General features: G+C 50.3%; 1 protein-coding gene across 3 annotated transcripts in view; it reads left to right on the forward strand.

Annotated features, from left to right (window-relative positions):
• Positions 1-16,109, forward strand: part of MEGF6 (multiple EGF like domains 6) — a 107,308-nt gene that overhangs the window by 50,124 nt on the left and 41,075 nt on the right. The window contains exon 1 of one of the 3 annotated variants that reach the window (XM_055704787.1): positions 6,968-7,285. The exons of the other annotated variants lie outside the window; for them this stretch is intronic. Coding sequence (XP_055560762.1) covers positions 7,126-7,285 — 160 coding nt within the window. The 5' untranslated portion in view covers positions 6,968-7,125. Of the gene's footprint in view, positions 1-6,967; positions 7,286-16,109 lie in introns of those variants that run through there. 3 annotated transcript variants of the gene reach the window in all.

Below are 16,109 nucleotides of genomic sequence, written 5' to 3' on the forward strand. Positions count from 1 at the left end.
TTATGTAGCATCCAGAGCAAGCCTCACCTCACGTGGCCATTTCTCCTATGGCTCAAATCTGTTTTGCACCGAGTAGATTCCCCGTCCTTTTCTCCCTGACTGTTATCTGTGCAAGTGCTGCATGTTTGAGTCGGCTGGAGCTGAGAGTCAGAAAAATGCAAAAAGCTATTTGCTTATCAGAGCCAAGAGCAAGATACATTTTTCTAGAGTATCTTGCAGTTCCAGGATTCACTGACAATATCATAAACCCACCTTTACCGGGCTCCTGCCATCCAGAAATCTGAAGCTCAGGTATTCTCTAGGGTGACACTAAAATGCCTGCTGCAGGGTACTTTATTGATTGCTTAGGATGGTCACGTTTTTGTGGTGGAGTTCTCGCATATTTTCAGCACTGGTTTGCTTAGCAGAAGTCCAAAAGTATTCCAAATAATTAACAAAGATTGCTGACAAACTGGGAAAGAGTCATTTCTGTGGATATCGGTTTGGACACTAAAGAATTCTGCAGAAAAATGTCACTTTCTTGCCAATTTGGTACATTTGTCTTGTTTTGTTGAAAATAACTGGAAAGTATTTCCTGGCTCTATACCACTGTAGAGATGTGTGAAATAAACAGCTCTGCCCTTATCTTAGCCAAGCTAAAATATTTTCGGTTTCCCCAGAATTCCCCTGATGAGGATTAGCTTCTCAGATGATTAAGAGGTTCAGGATTTTGGTGAAAACAAACAATCTGGGGTGGTTTTTTCCTTTTTTTTTTGTTTTGTTTGTTTGTTCGTTTTTAGGGGAGACAATGTGAATCCATGTCAATATATTCTTAGTATTATTTGTAACCAGTCATGCCTACAGAGCCGGCAGTTGCCCCCTCTATCCCCTTGTCGCAGTGGAGGTGGCAGCCTGCCTCCGTCCCTCCCCGATGCGGTGTTGGTGGCAGTGGAGCGGTCATTGCCATCATCCTCCTGGAGCTCCTTGTTCAGTGTGCAGGTTTCATCACGCACAAAAAAAGACCATGGGAAAGATTAAGCTCTAAATTAAACAGAGACTACAATTTGCATTGGGTCACATCACTCATATACTCCCATTTTGCTCAAGTGTAAATCTCTACGCACCAGCAAAGCAGGTGTTAGTTACCCTCTCTGTGGTTTGTGCTTCTCCATCAGTCTTACTAGCGTGACAGTGGGTGGACCTTGCTGCACTCACCACTTTTGACATTAACTTTTATTTCTGCGTCAGGTAAGGAACTCTTTCCAAACACCCTGAATGCTAATGCGAGTATGAAGAAGTGGATGGGATTAGATCCGTGTTTGTAGAGACGGGGCAGCTTGAAAAGACAGGAGGCACTCATTAATGTTTAAAGTTTGCAAAATATTCAGCTCTTCTTGATCAAAGTCCTGATGGAGCCTGAACAATGCAGCCTGGGTCTCCAAAGATGAGGTTATATATTTGGAGCCCTTTGCTGGCTCTGTGCTGGGCAGGAGGGTTTGGACCTTGCATCTTTTCTGAGGGTGGCCCGAGGAGATGAGTCGTGGGTTCAGAAGCCAGCAGTTCACTTGCTTTACCCTTGTGACTTGATTCCTGGCTCTTGCCCGGCTGGGAGTGACGTCAAGCTGGCCTCTTCAGAGTCCTCCTCTTTGAAGTATCTGCTAAACAAATAACTACGCAATAACATCAGCAGGATGTTTTGTGTGGGGAGGCGGAAAACTACCAGGACTCGGTGTTTGCTTCTAAGGTAGGAGATTTTTTTTATTAGAAAAAATTAATCTTGCCTATGTGAGGCCCTCCCAACCTAACCTCTGCTCAGAAACAGAGGGATGGTATGGCTCAGGGCGAGCTTGCTGCTTTTCCTGCCCAGAATTGGTTGAAGTTATGCTGATTCACTCACTGTAGAAATATGGAGGTGGAGGAATACCCTTGCAGGAGCAAGGGGCAAGAAAAGGAGTTTTGCTCATGCCAGGGTGCCGGTTGGTTGGCTGATGACTGGGATCTTAAAATGAGTGCAAATGTTCTCCTGAAACACTGCAAAGAAATGTAAGAAATTCTTGAAACCTTTGGCTGTCCAGAGCTTGGCACGCTTGGCAGGCACAACGATGAGCTGAGATGGTCACATGTGGCATCTTCCGAGCAACAGGCCCCCCCAGTTCCTTCCCGCTGGCTGCCATGTCCCAGTGCCAGTAATGCCCACCCCAGGACGGGGCTGGGGTATGTGTCTGTGCGTGTGTGTGCATGTGTGTGCATGCACGCTGCTGGCTCAGACCTGGCCTGGTACCTTACAGGATGGCTCCTGGCTTGACCTTATCCACGAAACAGGCAGAGACGGGCAGTAGCAGCAGCAGTGTTTGGCTGTCCAGTGTGTTTTCACTTCTGAGCTAAAGGGATTATAGTTACAAAGAAAATCTGCCCTTGGATTTATATGGTCCTGGGCTGTTTGCTAATGCTACCAGGAAGGGGCCAGTCAGCTCTGGTACCCATCTGGGGTCTGACAAGCTGACATTACAGCGCTGAGCCCCTGGGTGGTACCAGCTCTCATCCTTATTTACATGGTGTGAACATGAGCTAGTGATCTAGAGTCACAAAGAAATATATTTGATACGCTACTAATTCTCATATGATTTACCAGTATCAATAATATACAGCTACGCAGGGGCTTGTAGAGTGTTTCTGTTTGGTTGACTATGGGATGGTTACACCTGTAACCATGAGCCTCTCAAGCATTGCTGTATTTCTAATTTTGGCTATAGCAGACAAGCTGTCTTTAGAGTGGTTTGGGGACATTATGTGTTGGTTTTTTTACCAGAAACAAACAGGTTTTCTTTTTTACAAGCCTTTTTGAGGTATAGCAAATTCTAGGGGAGCTCAAGTTCTGTTTGAACAACATCTTGAGGTTCTGCTATACAACGTTATGTGTTAGAGACTTGAAAGATGTGGAAGCCCCTTTTCTAGATCCATCGGCCACCACTGCTTCAGGTCTAAGTTACATCCCAGGGAAAGGAGCTCATTTTTGCAGTGGTACTAAGTCATCCTTCAACTTCCTTGTTTCGCTGAAGGAGGTTTTGCAGGAAACCAGGGTGCTTGCACACACTTTTGGAAGAGTCGGCATGCACAGGGTCCTGCACTAGTGACAGGCATGATGGAGAGAGCTCAGCCAAGTATGCAGTGGAGAGAGGTCTTAGAAAGCATCATAAACCAAACCTCTAAAATGCGATTCTCACAGGCTTGTTTATTTTATTCTTCTAAGCACCACTTCACATAGAGAAGAGTATTTTAACTTTTCATAGCCTTCTTAGGACAAGGGCATTAGCTCCAAAATTAAATGAAAATTCACATTTTAGCTGGATTGTTCATGCACACAGGGGGGGTCTTAGTTCATTTAATTGCCAGCTAACGTTTTCCTTATGCACATGCAGAGGGGTTCAAAAATCTGTCTGGAATACATTTCAGCATGCAGTTATTAGCATGCATAACTGGTACATGCTAAATTTCTTGAGCTATTTGTTTATCTGACTCTTCATCAGCCAACATTACGGCGCAGCATGACGACAGAGCGCCTGAGCTGTGAATCCATGGAGTCAAGATGTCATAGCCGAAGAGATTGGCACCTGAGGTTCCTCTTGGTGTAGGCAGATAGATCCAGGTGGTGCCAAAGTTCTCTCTGACCTCGGCTGAAAGACTAGCAGGAGAGAGAAGTGGCGAGTGACCTCCCTAAGCTGTAACTGCCTGTTAGAGGGGTAGCCTCTGCTGTGGACTAGCCTTTAACCGCAGTGGTGAACCTTCCTCTTCCAGCTGCTGAAACCGTTTGAGTGGATGATCCTGGGATTTGCACCAGCCAAGCCTTAGTGTCATGAGGGGTTCGGGGAACTATTACGTACCAGTGCCATGGGCTGGTTAATCCAGGTGCCATTACAGAACACCGTATTACGGGGATTTTCCCCCCTTTAAATTCCCTTTGAAATGGGTCAGGGAGGGCTCGATGGCTTGTTTGAAATAAGCCAACTCCTGACTGGAAGGAAGAGGGAGAGTTCAGACTCCACACCTGGAAAAACTACAAGCTCTTAACTTTTCCACTTTGTATTCCTCCGGTATCTTCTTCAGCTATAATTGATGAATAAGATGAAAACCTCGCCTGCAGTAGCCCCAGGTAGCTGAGGCTGGGAAGCTAACCCTGAACAGGGAAAATGCCCCCCGGGGAAGAGCAAAGCGCATAAAAGATGCTGAAGCAGGGGTTGTAAAGCGCACATCCACTGCTGGCCACCTCCGCTGTGCAAAGCTGCGTGAGCCAGCAGCTGTAAATCTTCTTGCACTGCTTGTATCCCCTGGCAGCCATGCGCCACGTGCTTTTTACACACCAGACGAGGCGACGGCTCATGCTGTGCTGACCCCGAGATCGCAAACCCTGTGCCTCAGCCGCGTTCCTTCCCGCTCCCCTTCTGTGTTTCACCTTTTGCATTTTTCTGGACTGCTTCCATATTTTCTGTTCGGCGTTTTCCTTTTAACTGTAGAATCCTGTTTCAAACGTCAGAAGAAACTTGGTTTGGGGTTTGGGTACTCTTTGGATGAAGGTTCCAGCACTTGTGTTTACCTAAGCCGGTTGACCTGTGGCTGTGCAGGGATGACTTAACGTGCTGTTGAACTGCAAAGTGCCGCATCATCAGCTGTGATTTGTTTGGGTTCTTACGAGAATTTATTAATGCCGAGACTGAATCTGAATGAAATTCTGTGAGAGTTATGGGTTCAGCCCAGCTCGGTCGCTGTTTAAAGAACCCCTCTGGATGTTCATGCTCTCCTAGCTGGTTCCACAGGAAGCAGTAACGATTTGCTGCTGATTGTAATGTGTTGCCATACTCAAACCAACTCTTAGTACTTAATCAGCTGAAGTAAATTAGGTGACAAGGAAGCTCGAGCTGGCTCAACCCTGGCCAAGCATAACTTATTACATAAGCAGGATTCTGTTTATGTTCAAGCCTGATGTACTTTTGATACAGAGCCATCTGGAAAATTCTGAGCCTCTCATCATTATTGATTTTTTTTTCTTAGCAGTCTAAGAAAGGATGAGATTGAACAAGTTTGTCACATAAGTTGTTGAACATCAGCGGCTGTGCTAGCATCCGTTTGTGCAGGGTGAGGAGCAAGCACTCTTTGTCGGGGGCTGCCTATACCCAGGTAGTAGAAATTTCCAGGTCATGGAGCCAGTGGAAAGATCCCTTTGGTTGGTGCTTGTGGAGTCCGGGAGTCACTGGGAGAGCTGCGCTCGCTGTGACTCATCTGCATTCCATGCAAGGCTGATTTAATATAGACAATGTCTTAATAACACCACTGAACTGAGGAAGTCAGTCTAAACCGTTTTTCATAGCTCTGTGGCAACATTCATTTTTGCATGTCAACACTACTGGAAACATTTACAGGAAAAGTGTCAACACTAGCCATCGGAGCGGCTTAAATGTCACTGCTCGGAGGGCGTACCCCCGAGGACCCGACCTGGGCCAGCAATGAAAATTCTTGACGCCTGGCAATATGTTATTTCTAAACGGGTGAAGTATTGGATAGATGGAAAAGGGGCTTCTAGCAGGACGGCAGCCCACGACCATGCACACAGAGGTGTGTTGCAGAGCACCACACCGGGACAGCCCATCACGGGGCTCAGGGAGGGCAGGTATAATTTCTGGTGCCTCTTGGGAATACCCCTCCAGCATTTCCCCTCCTCCTGTCCCTATTCTGCCCAGTGTCCTCCCTGCCCCGGTGCTGAGCAGCATCTCGGGGGGATGCTGCTGCACCTACCAGGCAGTGAGAGGAAGATGCGTGTTAATTGGCTGCCGGGCTGTGGCACATCAGTGGTTTGCACAGATTTTTACCTCCACAGACCGTTTCTAACAATGTGCAGTTCAGAAAGATTATCTTTTTTTGCCATAAAGTAACTGAGAAATTTTTGAGTCAGATCTTTTTGTTAAACTTGAAATATTGATGAGAAGCAGGTGAACTGTTGCGATGGGTGACTATTCGGATGAGCTGAAGCGGTCCCTGAAATGCTTCCGCTTGGAATGGGCTACAGAGGGGACTTGTGACTGGAGTCCACCTTCCTTTGGAAACCGTGGCAGAAATAGCCTTAAATCGTTATTTTCTTTCTGGATTCAGCTTCTCTCTGTGTTTCAAAATTTTTCATGGAATGCTATTCATTGCAGCCTAAACCACAAGTTTTAATTTGGAATTTTACTACAGCCAAATAATACTGCTAAAACATCTCAAAGTAGCAGGCTGTGCTCTCCCTCAGCTCAACCCTGCAAGCACATTGTTTCAAAACATTCCAGAAAGTTGAATGAGGCTTTTGAGCTTGCCTCTGGAAAATCCAATCTGTTAGTCTTGTTTAATGAAAAAGGTAAAATAAAAATCTAGGCTCTGTCTTGCAGGAAACAGTAATGTTATGGTTTTCCTTGGGGTAGCCACAGTGGCCATTCCTCATCTGGGCTTGACTCTGTGGATGAAGATTTCTTTTCTGGCATTATTTTAAGAGAAGCCCGGTGAAGGTTTGCTGTTGCTTGCAGTGCCACCAGCTGCGGGATGCTGGCGGGGCGGTGGGATGCTGCGGGGCCCTGGCCTTGCACCCTGCACGTGATGTGATGTGTGAGTGAAGCCCCCCACGCCGCAGCTGGGCCGGGCCCCCGTGGGGCACCCTGCCGGGCCCCCGTGGGGCACCCTGCCCCTCCCCCCCCCCCCCCGCTGTGCCCCGATCTGGGACAAATACGCTGGTTTATTACTTTTTTCCTGGAGCTGGTTCTGCCCGCCCCACCCCCTACGGGGGGCAGCGATGTGGCAGCGGGTCCTGCGGCTCAGCCCCTTCCAGGCGTGAGCCCCGGGGGCAGCGCCGCCCCCCACCCCCCCGGGGTCCCCCCCCCGCCCCGTTCCCGCGGGCGGTCGCCCCGGGGCTGCGGGCCAGCAGCTCCCCCAGGCTCGCTCCTCCCGCGGGGGGGTCCGGGGGTGCGGGCCCGGCCTCACCTGGGGGCGGGGGCGGCGCGGAGCCCGCCCGCAGGCAGAGCCGCCCCTCCGCAACGCCCCGCGCTGCCCTGCGCGCCCCGCGCTGCCCTGCGCACCCTGCGCTCCCGGCGCGGTGCGGCGCTGCGCGGGGTCGGGGCTGTGGCCGGCATGGGGCGGGGGCGGCTCTGGCTACTGCTGGGGTGCTTGGCCTTGCTGGGTGCCCCCCCGGGCGCCGCCGGCACGCACTACCCCTACCTCTGGAGGAGCTGCTACCCCTGCTACGGGGGGCGTGCGGGTTACGCGGCGGGGCACCCCGAGCTGCGGGCAGGTAGGTAGCGGGGCGGGGGTCTGCGGGCAGGTAGGTGGGGGGGTGGGGGGGGCTGCGGGCAGGTCGGTAGCCGAGGAGGGCTGCGGGGGGCTTTCTCCCTCCGTGCTGGCACCCGGTGACCCCCCGTACCCTCCCCTCCCCGCGCCTCGCTTGCTGCGGGGGGCGGATAACGCGGCTGCCGGCGGGGGCTCCGGGGCTGGCAGCGGGAGTCACCGGCTGGAGTCACCGGCGGGCGGCCAGGCTGCACCGCCGGCCGCGTTCCCACCGGCCCCGAGTGCTGCTCCAGCACAGCCTGCGGGGGCTGCCGGTCCGGGGGCTGCTTCTGCCAGGAGGAGAAAGAACCAGGAGTTTCTTTCCATCCGCTGCGCCGGTTCTTTCACACGGTCCTTTAAAAAACAAACATACGCGTTCCGTTACAGTACGTTGGTTAAGTTTTTCCTCGGTTCTGAAGGATCTTACTCTGGTCCAGGGCAATAAATGAAAGATGATGCTGTTTTATCAGGAAACTCCCCTGCCTTTCTCTCTGTGAGGCTCTCGGAGTTGGGGTTGCACGAGGATCGTGCGGTGGAGCCTTGCAAAGGACGGAGCTCAGCATTGGTGGCACTTGATGCGTAAGGGGAATCCTCTGGCAGCATCGTGGGGGGATGAGGAGTGTGGGGGCTGCGGCTGGTGGATGCGGTCGGAGGAGCCACATCTCGCAGTTTACTGCTCTGCGCCGAAATGTTCAGACTCGGCAGCGTCTGTTTGAAGCAAATCCCCAGCAAAGGCACCCCGAGCCCTTGCTGTGTGCGTGGCGCTCGGCCAGCCTGGGTGTCCCAGTGGGCAGGTGGAGGGGCTGGAGTCACACTGTGCTCCCGCTGTGTGCGGCAGCGCCTGCGGCCAGTGGTACCCCAGCAGTTTGTCATCCTGTCAGAAAGTTTGAGGCATCAGCAGCCTGCGGCTGCTAGCAATAGATGGAGGTTCCAGCATACCAGAAGGTACACGATCAGCTTCAGTCGTTCCATTTCCCCGTCAGTAAGGAGCAAAACTTGGTTCTTCCCTCTCATCGATGGGTTAACTTGTGCTTGTTTCTTTCTTTTGCAAGACTTGTGCTTTCTGCTGCGCTGTGTCCGGCACTGTGAGGAGGTGATAAATGTCTTTTTGCCACTTTCTGATCCCTTTTGTTGAACATTTCTGTGCACTGGCCACTGGCTTATGTGTGATAGTAGATGGGTACGTTGAGCGAGGTGTATGCTCTCCAAGTACACACACCCCCCCCTTCCTCTTTGTGTGTTCAACTGACTTAGTGGCAGATAAATTTTGTGGTTGCCTGAAGATTTAGGTAATAATGGAGAATATGTGAAGTTCACTAAAGACTAAAGGATGCTTATGAGTAATGTAGACATCAAGGAATGCATTATCTCATCATGAGATAATCCTAATAAATAAATGCCCCAAGCATTTATAAAAGTGATATCAGTACACTTGTGAGATGTGCCAGACCTTCAGAAATGGGGTGAGTTGCTGTTTTGTTATTTATAGATCAGATGTTTGTCTCAAATTCAGATCGCATTTGCTGTCTCCATCCAACTACACTAGCTCATACGACTTCTCCAAGACAAGCTCCTGAGATCCAGCTTTGTGTCTGGAATATAAACCTCCAGCTTTCCCTTCCCTACTGTGTAATTTGCCCGATCCTGATTCTGCTTATCCACAGACAGGTAGCTCTGTGCACGCTCGTGGCTTTATCCTGATTTTTGTGTGAAGTATCTTTCAGTCTGCAAGGCTGAGGTCTTTTCTTGTGTTTGGGAGGAATGGAATTTAAAGCTTCGAGCAGCAAAGCAAAGCACCTTCACCCTGGCCTTTTGGCCATTCTTGCAAGTGCTCTGAACCTGGGGGAAAAAGTAATCTACTGAAAAGTTTTACCTCTAAGCCTCTTTTTTCAGGAAGCTGGGTTTTTTCATCTTTAGAAAAGGAGTGAATATCCAAGCCAAAATCAGGCAGGTAAGCTAAGTATGTCTTTCCTCCAAGAAGCTGTGTCTAATGTTCTTAGATAGTTTACAAAGAAGTAGGTGCAGATAACAAAATAAAACAAGCCCAAGCGCACCCACCACAGCCTTCAGGCCCACCCAACTGAGAACAACAGAAAAAGACACCAAAAAAAAGATGTATTCTCTCTTTCCACCTCTGAAACAAGTGAATTTTGGACATGTTGCAGCATGAAATACCTTTCCCCTGAATGGTGCTTTGACACAGCCAGCAGATGGAGGGTGAAGGCTGACTCGGGCAAACACCTTGGTCCTTTCCTCCCCCAGGACGAGCTTGTTCTGCTCACACCACTGCCGTGCCCCTAGCAGAGCGAGGGGGTCTCAGCCTCCCATCTGCCAGGAGCGCTCGGAGGTGCTCTCTGTTCCCTGCACTGCCCCAGTTGCTGTCCAGAGCTTGCTCTGCAGGTGCTGGTATCAGAAACAAGATGATTTTTCAGGGAGCTTAATTTTTGGCTTTAAATGCAAGTTGATCCTCAGGAGAGGTGACCTGAGATGAGGTGCTGGGGGGGGGGGGGGGGGGGAGTTCCCTGAAGATGTGGCCCCTGGGTTTTGCAGCCCCTCACCCACCAGCGTGCAGGTAGATAGCCCAAGGTACGCGGGAGCGCTCGGGTGGCAGGAGCTGGGTGGTAGGAAGCTGGTGTCACGCCTGCAGGCAGTAGGGCAGAGGAGAGAATCGTAGGGGCGCTGTTCATCCCAAACTCGGTATTACTGTGGGTTTGGTCGGTAATTTTTCCTCCGCTGCTTGAGCGTCTCTTAAACAGGTAGTAGCAGACGTTCTCTTGATCCTGTGATTTTTACAACACCACGCACTGGTTTACTTGCAGTGCGTTCCCACTTGCCAGTCCAAGCCCTGCAAACTCTGCAGACGTGTTTCTCTCATCAGCCAGCTGCAAAAGCAAAGCGACCACAAGGAACTGCTGTAAATGCCTTTCATCGGCAATTTTATCGTATGAATGGAGAATGAAGAGGTGTTTTGTGTAATGGCAGTGGATGTTCCATTGAGGTTTTGAGTGCCTTAGAATGCCTTCTGTGTGCAAACAGTGCTCTGTTGGATCCTTGTGTTAGAGTGGCTAATTGCAGTGCTGTGCATCGTGCCCTTACGCAGCTAACCTTTACAGGAGAGGTCGTGCTCTGCTGGGGACTGGCATTAAATCATCACAGTGTGAGTAGACCTGGTACCTTGATATTCTCTCTGTGATTCTCTAAGTATGTCAGAAAACAGCACAGAGCATAGCTGGTCGCTTTTATTTGATTATATGGTTTCCCTTAGCTTCTTCAATAGCGACCTGCATTTCCATCCGTCGGTACTGTTGCGTGTCAGTGTTTATCTCCATGCGGTTAGCTTCCATGGCATGGCGCAGGGACCAAGCCGACATGCCTCTGCACAGGTATGTCTTCTCAAAACGGCACCCTCAAAACTCAAAACACCACAGAGAAGTGGGGTAAAACAAAGCTATGAAAGAAGGTTTGAGTGGGAGAGTATAGCAGCAAGTCAAGAGCGGGCTGCCTGCTTGTTGTTACGTGCACCTCTGCTCCGCTCTGAGTAATAGCTAATTATCAGCACCATCCGGAGACAGAAATGTGAGCACAAATGAGAGCTGGGCGACTCTCCCAGCTGCTGCGCTTGAAGGCAAAAGAAGGTGAGCTGAGGACAAAGCAAGTGACTGAGGCGAAACAGCTCCCTGATACATTTTCACTTCATCAGATTATTCTAAAACCAATGCACCCGTTTCTGAAGCACCTTTGGAGACTGCTGCTCTTGAGGGTGGCCCAAGTAGTGTGGGAAAGCTGTGGGCATCTCCTGTCTGCCTAGGAGTGGCTGCAGCAGAAGGAACGCCAGCCCCAGTTACTCTGTGGAGCTCTGTAAGTGCCTTCAAGGCTTTTCTAAATGCCTGGTTTACAAGAAGATGAAAACTGAGGGTGTGGAGGCATTTTGACTGCCCAAAATGACCTTTCTTCTTTCCTCACATGAGTCCCTTGGATTCTGAGCTGAGACCAGCCTGAGGCAGGTACTGTTCTTCATTTAACTGGAGAAGGGAAAGGCTTCCAGGTTAGCCGAGACAGGGCAGGGCATCGCCTGCTCCCATGTCTTCCTTGCGCTGCTGGATCCAGCTGTTGCTGAGTCTTGTCTACAAGGGGAGGGTGGAAGAACGGGGCCTCTCACATCTCCAGGTTATCCGTGCTAGGGACTGTGCAAGAGACGAAGTAATGCATAGGAGTTTTCCTTTTACCACATCCCAGCACTGTTCTGTGCCCTGAGTTTCTGATGGGTGTCTGTAGGTCGGGGCAGCAGCGGTGATGCTCTGCTCCACGACTCGGGAGCAGCCAGCTTTGGCCGCCCAGCGTGCTGCTCTCTTGGTTTGTCTCCTTCCAGTCTCTTCTATAAATTGCTGAAGTAGTTTCAACAAACTGGTACCAGAAAGATAAAGTCACTAAATCCCACACATGCTCAGCCTGATGGATTTTAATTAACCTTTTCCCTGCAGCTCTGCTCTGTAATCCAGGCTAATTGCCACAGGGATTAAAGCCTGGCACTGCTTTTTGGCCTGACAGAGTGAGCCTCAGCAGCCTATCTACTGCCTGTGCTTCCAGCTGGGATCCGTCTCCTCCTCCTCAGCCTTTCAGAGGAGATAAACTGCCTCTGTACCAAATATTTTGTAATTTGCAGAGCTGCTGTTGCCACTTTCTTTCCTCTGACATGGAGCTCTTGGTGGAGATGAATCATAGTATTTCTTCTCAAAGGACCTGTGCATGGTCATGGAGTGCACTTAACCAAAGTGCTCCTTGCTCCCTCTTTTTTTGTCTTGTGTTCATCCTGTCTACATTTGATTGCAGCATTACCCCTGTTGGTCCACATAGCCAGAACCTGGGGTCTGACAGAGCATCAGCTGTTTCTTGGGCAAGCCCTGTGTCCTTATGGATGAGGACATGAACTCTGGTTTCCTTACACAGCAGGGAGGTTTCCCCACCCAATAAATGAAGTCCCACTCCCAGGCTCTTGCCACGTTTGGTTTTTGTGTCTGCCTTGGTGGGCTGTGGCCGGTATCTGCTTCCCTGTCCGTGCCAGCGCAGCGGAGCATGCAGGCACTTGGGCTTGGCGAGCCCCATCCATCCTGGCACGGCTCTGGGTTGCTCAGTGTCAGCTACCCTCCCCTGAAGAAAAGCCTGTATGCTTCTAATTTTCTTTCTTTGGTATACTAATTTCAACCAGATTTTGTCAGTTCTCCAATAGGAAAATAACCTCAGCGTGCTACAAACCGCATCTCGCAAAGCATCACGTAAATTTTCGGGTCTTCATGCTGCCAAGATGTGCACTGAGGGCAACGTGACCCTTCACAGCGATGCTCTGTCCTGACCCCAGGAGGCAGCTCCTGCTGCTTCACAGTTTATATTCCTGGGTGAATCACTTGCTGGTGAGCCTTGTGCATGCCTGGGCAGGTTGGAGATGCTTCTGCTGGGGTGGCCAGTGGACCTGCCCCCTCCCCATCCCCGGGACCAATGCACTGCCCTTCCTCCATCCCAGGTCCTGCTGGGAAACACAGCTCTTGCCTCTTTGCTCTCTCTGTACTCTGTTGTCTGTTGCAGGGTGTGGGACAGACAGAAGTCCTGGGCTGCGGGATGGACCCTGATGCTTGGGCATGGCCGGGAAAGGGCTGCCCGGGGTGTCTGGTGGAGCGGGAGCAACTCCCATTCCCCAGCATGAGCTGCTGCTGTTGCTTAGGCAGGACAGAGTGATCCTCTCGGATCTAGCATGGGCTCCAGCACACCATCATTGCGGCTCCTTCTTTTTAGCAATGCCTTTCAGGTCACACCAGAAGAAACCCTGCTGCTTGACAGAGCCACGAGCAAGCTTTGGCTCCTCTCCCCTCTGCGAGTGCTCACGCAGCTGCTGTGGCATTCGCAGCCCATGGCTCCGTAGGCTGATGACCAAAAGCAATGGGTCTTGACCAGAAAATGCAAACTCCCTGTAGAGCATCCGCCTGGGAGGTGCCTCGTCTCTCTGCACGCTCATACCAGAGTTGGAATTGGTTTGGAAAAATTGCAGAGTTGCGTTATTTCCAAAGATGCAAACCTAAGATTTCTTGGGTGCTGACACTGCTGCCCTCCACTGCTGCGAAGGATGGGAGGTTCTGTTTTGGTCGCACCATCGTGGTAGTGTATGTCCGAAAATCTCTCAGTTACTGCAGAAGGAGATAAGCGAGGCTCCGGAGGGGGATGTGGCAGGTTGCGGGGACGGCGTGCGGTGGCGCAGGGATGGGTGTTTGTGCGGCAGGGGCAGGGCTGTCCGCTTTCCCCAGCCAAGGTGGGATGGGGCAGGGGGGGCTGTGGGGTGGGGACAGCCCTGGATAATACTGAGATTTAGAGGGTGAAAAAGAGAAAGTGGGAAGAGTAGATGTTTAGAGAGGAGATGTGTAATTACTGAGTATGAGTAATGGGGTGAAAGTAAGAAGTTTATTCAGCACATCACTAACTTTTTTGGATGGTAAATTCTCTGTGGTTTCAGATTAGAGTTGAAGGGAAGCAGTGGAACAGTCATTGAAATGCAGACCAAAAAACTTTATTACTCTATAAAATCTTCCCAAAGCCCGGTTTTCCTGTTCTTGACCTGAATAGAGCCAATTGTGTATATTAATACCTAATTCTGCCCATAGAGATGTTAAAAACCAAAAAAACCCGACAACGAAAAAAAGCAGTAGCACAAATGCAGTATATGGAACATGGCCGGGAAGCGGTGCCTGTGTTCCCGTGAGCTCTTTCGGGGACACAGCACCCATTGCTCACCGCAGTGGCTGGCCGGGCGCAGGGCTGGCTCTGCTTCCACCGTGCAGCCTGGGGACGTCGCTTTTCTCCTGGCCCTGGGCAGCTGCAGGAAGGGCAGTGCCTTTCCCTTGTGTGCTGTGCCATGAGCAGCACCATCCTCCTTCCCGTGAGCGATAGACCCTGGGCGATTTCCTCTCAGAGGCGTCGGACCTGAACACCCGAGCTCCAGCTTGGTGGGGCTGCTGGGGAGCTGCAGGGCTCGTGGGGACGCCTGCTCCAGTGGGTTCCCGATGAGCTTGCTGCTCTGCTGCGCGACTAGTGAGTGCATTGGCGGCTCTAGGGCTCAGTAGCATCCAAACTGTGTAAAGCCTTTGCAAAGGAAAATGATTTAATTAGAACTCAGTTGCTTTGACAGGCATCTCGGATTCATGCCGCAGCATTTTTTCCCTTGTGAAAAGCTGGTTTGGATTTGGGTTACACTTTGGAGAGCATCACTTAAAGCTTATGTTCCACCTCAAAAATCTATTCATTTTCCTGTCTTTAAAAATTAAGTGTCTTGGAAAAAAACAGGAAGAAAACACCAAAACCTTCTGTAATGCTGAGCAAAGGCCTGGCATTACAGAGATGATTGTTTTCTGCCAGGTTAATGACTGCCATGGGGAGCTCTGAAGTGGGAGCCCCGTGAGGCAGCAGGACATCAGAGGTCAAGTGGACACTGCTAGGACAGAAAGGGCAGAGGGGCATTCTCATTCCCTGACCTTAACTTTCAAAGCAGTGAGAAGCCTTCTAATGAAAAGTAACCTGATAAACAATCGTTATTTTTTTTATTACTGTGTGGCTCCAAAACACAGAGTCAAACAAGCTTCACCTTTCCAGCTTTGCTTCCCATTTTTCTTTGCTCCAGTCCATTTACTTGCTGCTAGCAGATTTTGTTGGTGATGAATCTGATTAACCTAAAATTAATCTCATTAACATAAAATTAATCTAATTAACATAAAACTTTAGCATTGGCTTTGGTCAAGGTTGCATTTCTCCCCCTCCTGTGGTTTTTACGTGCCACCCTGGCGGCAGCAGTGGCTGCAAGGGGGGGGGGGAGGGCAGGGGAGCAGAGCAAGCGGAGCGATGCTTCGGGCAGGGGAGCAGATTGCTGGCGCGGAGCAAGGGTGAGGGTTGAGCAGGTTTTTGCACCGTGGAAATGTTTCTTTATCTTATTAGTAACAGCCATTGATGAAGCGGTGCTGGTTCCTTGCTCAGCTTGGCTCCGTAGTGTCCTGCTGCCTGCGTGACCCGCTCTGCCGTGCCAGCGGGAAATAGTTGTGCGTGCTGAAGACATCTTTGCAAAATGCAGACAGTGTGTAGAAACGCTAATAGACCCAAGGCTACTGAAATTTTCTCTCCATGGAAAAAGGAATTACTGGTTGGCTTTTGTGCTGGCAGCATCAATGTGATCTGGTCCCCCCTCAGACTGGAGATCTTTGATCCTTTCCAGTCTGAAAGATAGTGCACATGTATACGTGTACACACACAAATGGCAGGAATTAAGGAGCTGTGCAGCCATATCCGCAAACATCTCTATTATTTCTAATTATAGCCATATGAAAGAGTCTTATGTCTCAGAAACTTGAAATTGCCTTTGACAAGCTTCTGATACACATCTTAGTTAGCACCATGTAACTGGGCGCTCCAAACATTTTTACATTTCTTCTCAGTTCTGGAAGTTATTCCCAGCGCTTAAAGGCAGTGTAAGGTCTGTGAAACAGGAAGGGATCTCCCTTTGGTAACACGCTGCCGTCTACCTCCCTGGTTTTGAAGCTCTGATAATAAGATGTAACAGGACTTTTTGTCTCATGGGCTAGTTCCTATTTCAGCTCTTGAAAGATGTCTCAGTGCTTGGCAGAAGATTTTGCTGGCTCAAAGGATGGTTTTGTTCAAGGACCTGTAGCTTTACCAAGAAACATGGACATGCAGAGTTACTGGCCCTACGGATTCCTTGTTGCCTCCGTTCTCCCGGGCTTGCTCCTGTCACAGGGCTGGGA

This window comes from Falco cherrug, chromosome 3, assembly GCF_023634085.1.
Source record: "Falco cherrug isolate bFalChe1 chromosome 3, bFalChe1.pri, whole genome shotgun sequence".
NCBI classification, from domain to species: Eukaryota; Metazoa; Chordata; class Aves; order Falconiformes; family Falconidae; genus Falco; species Falco cherrug.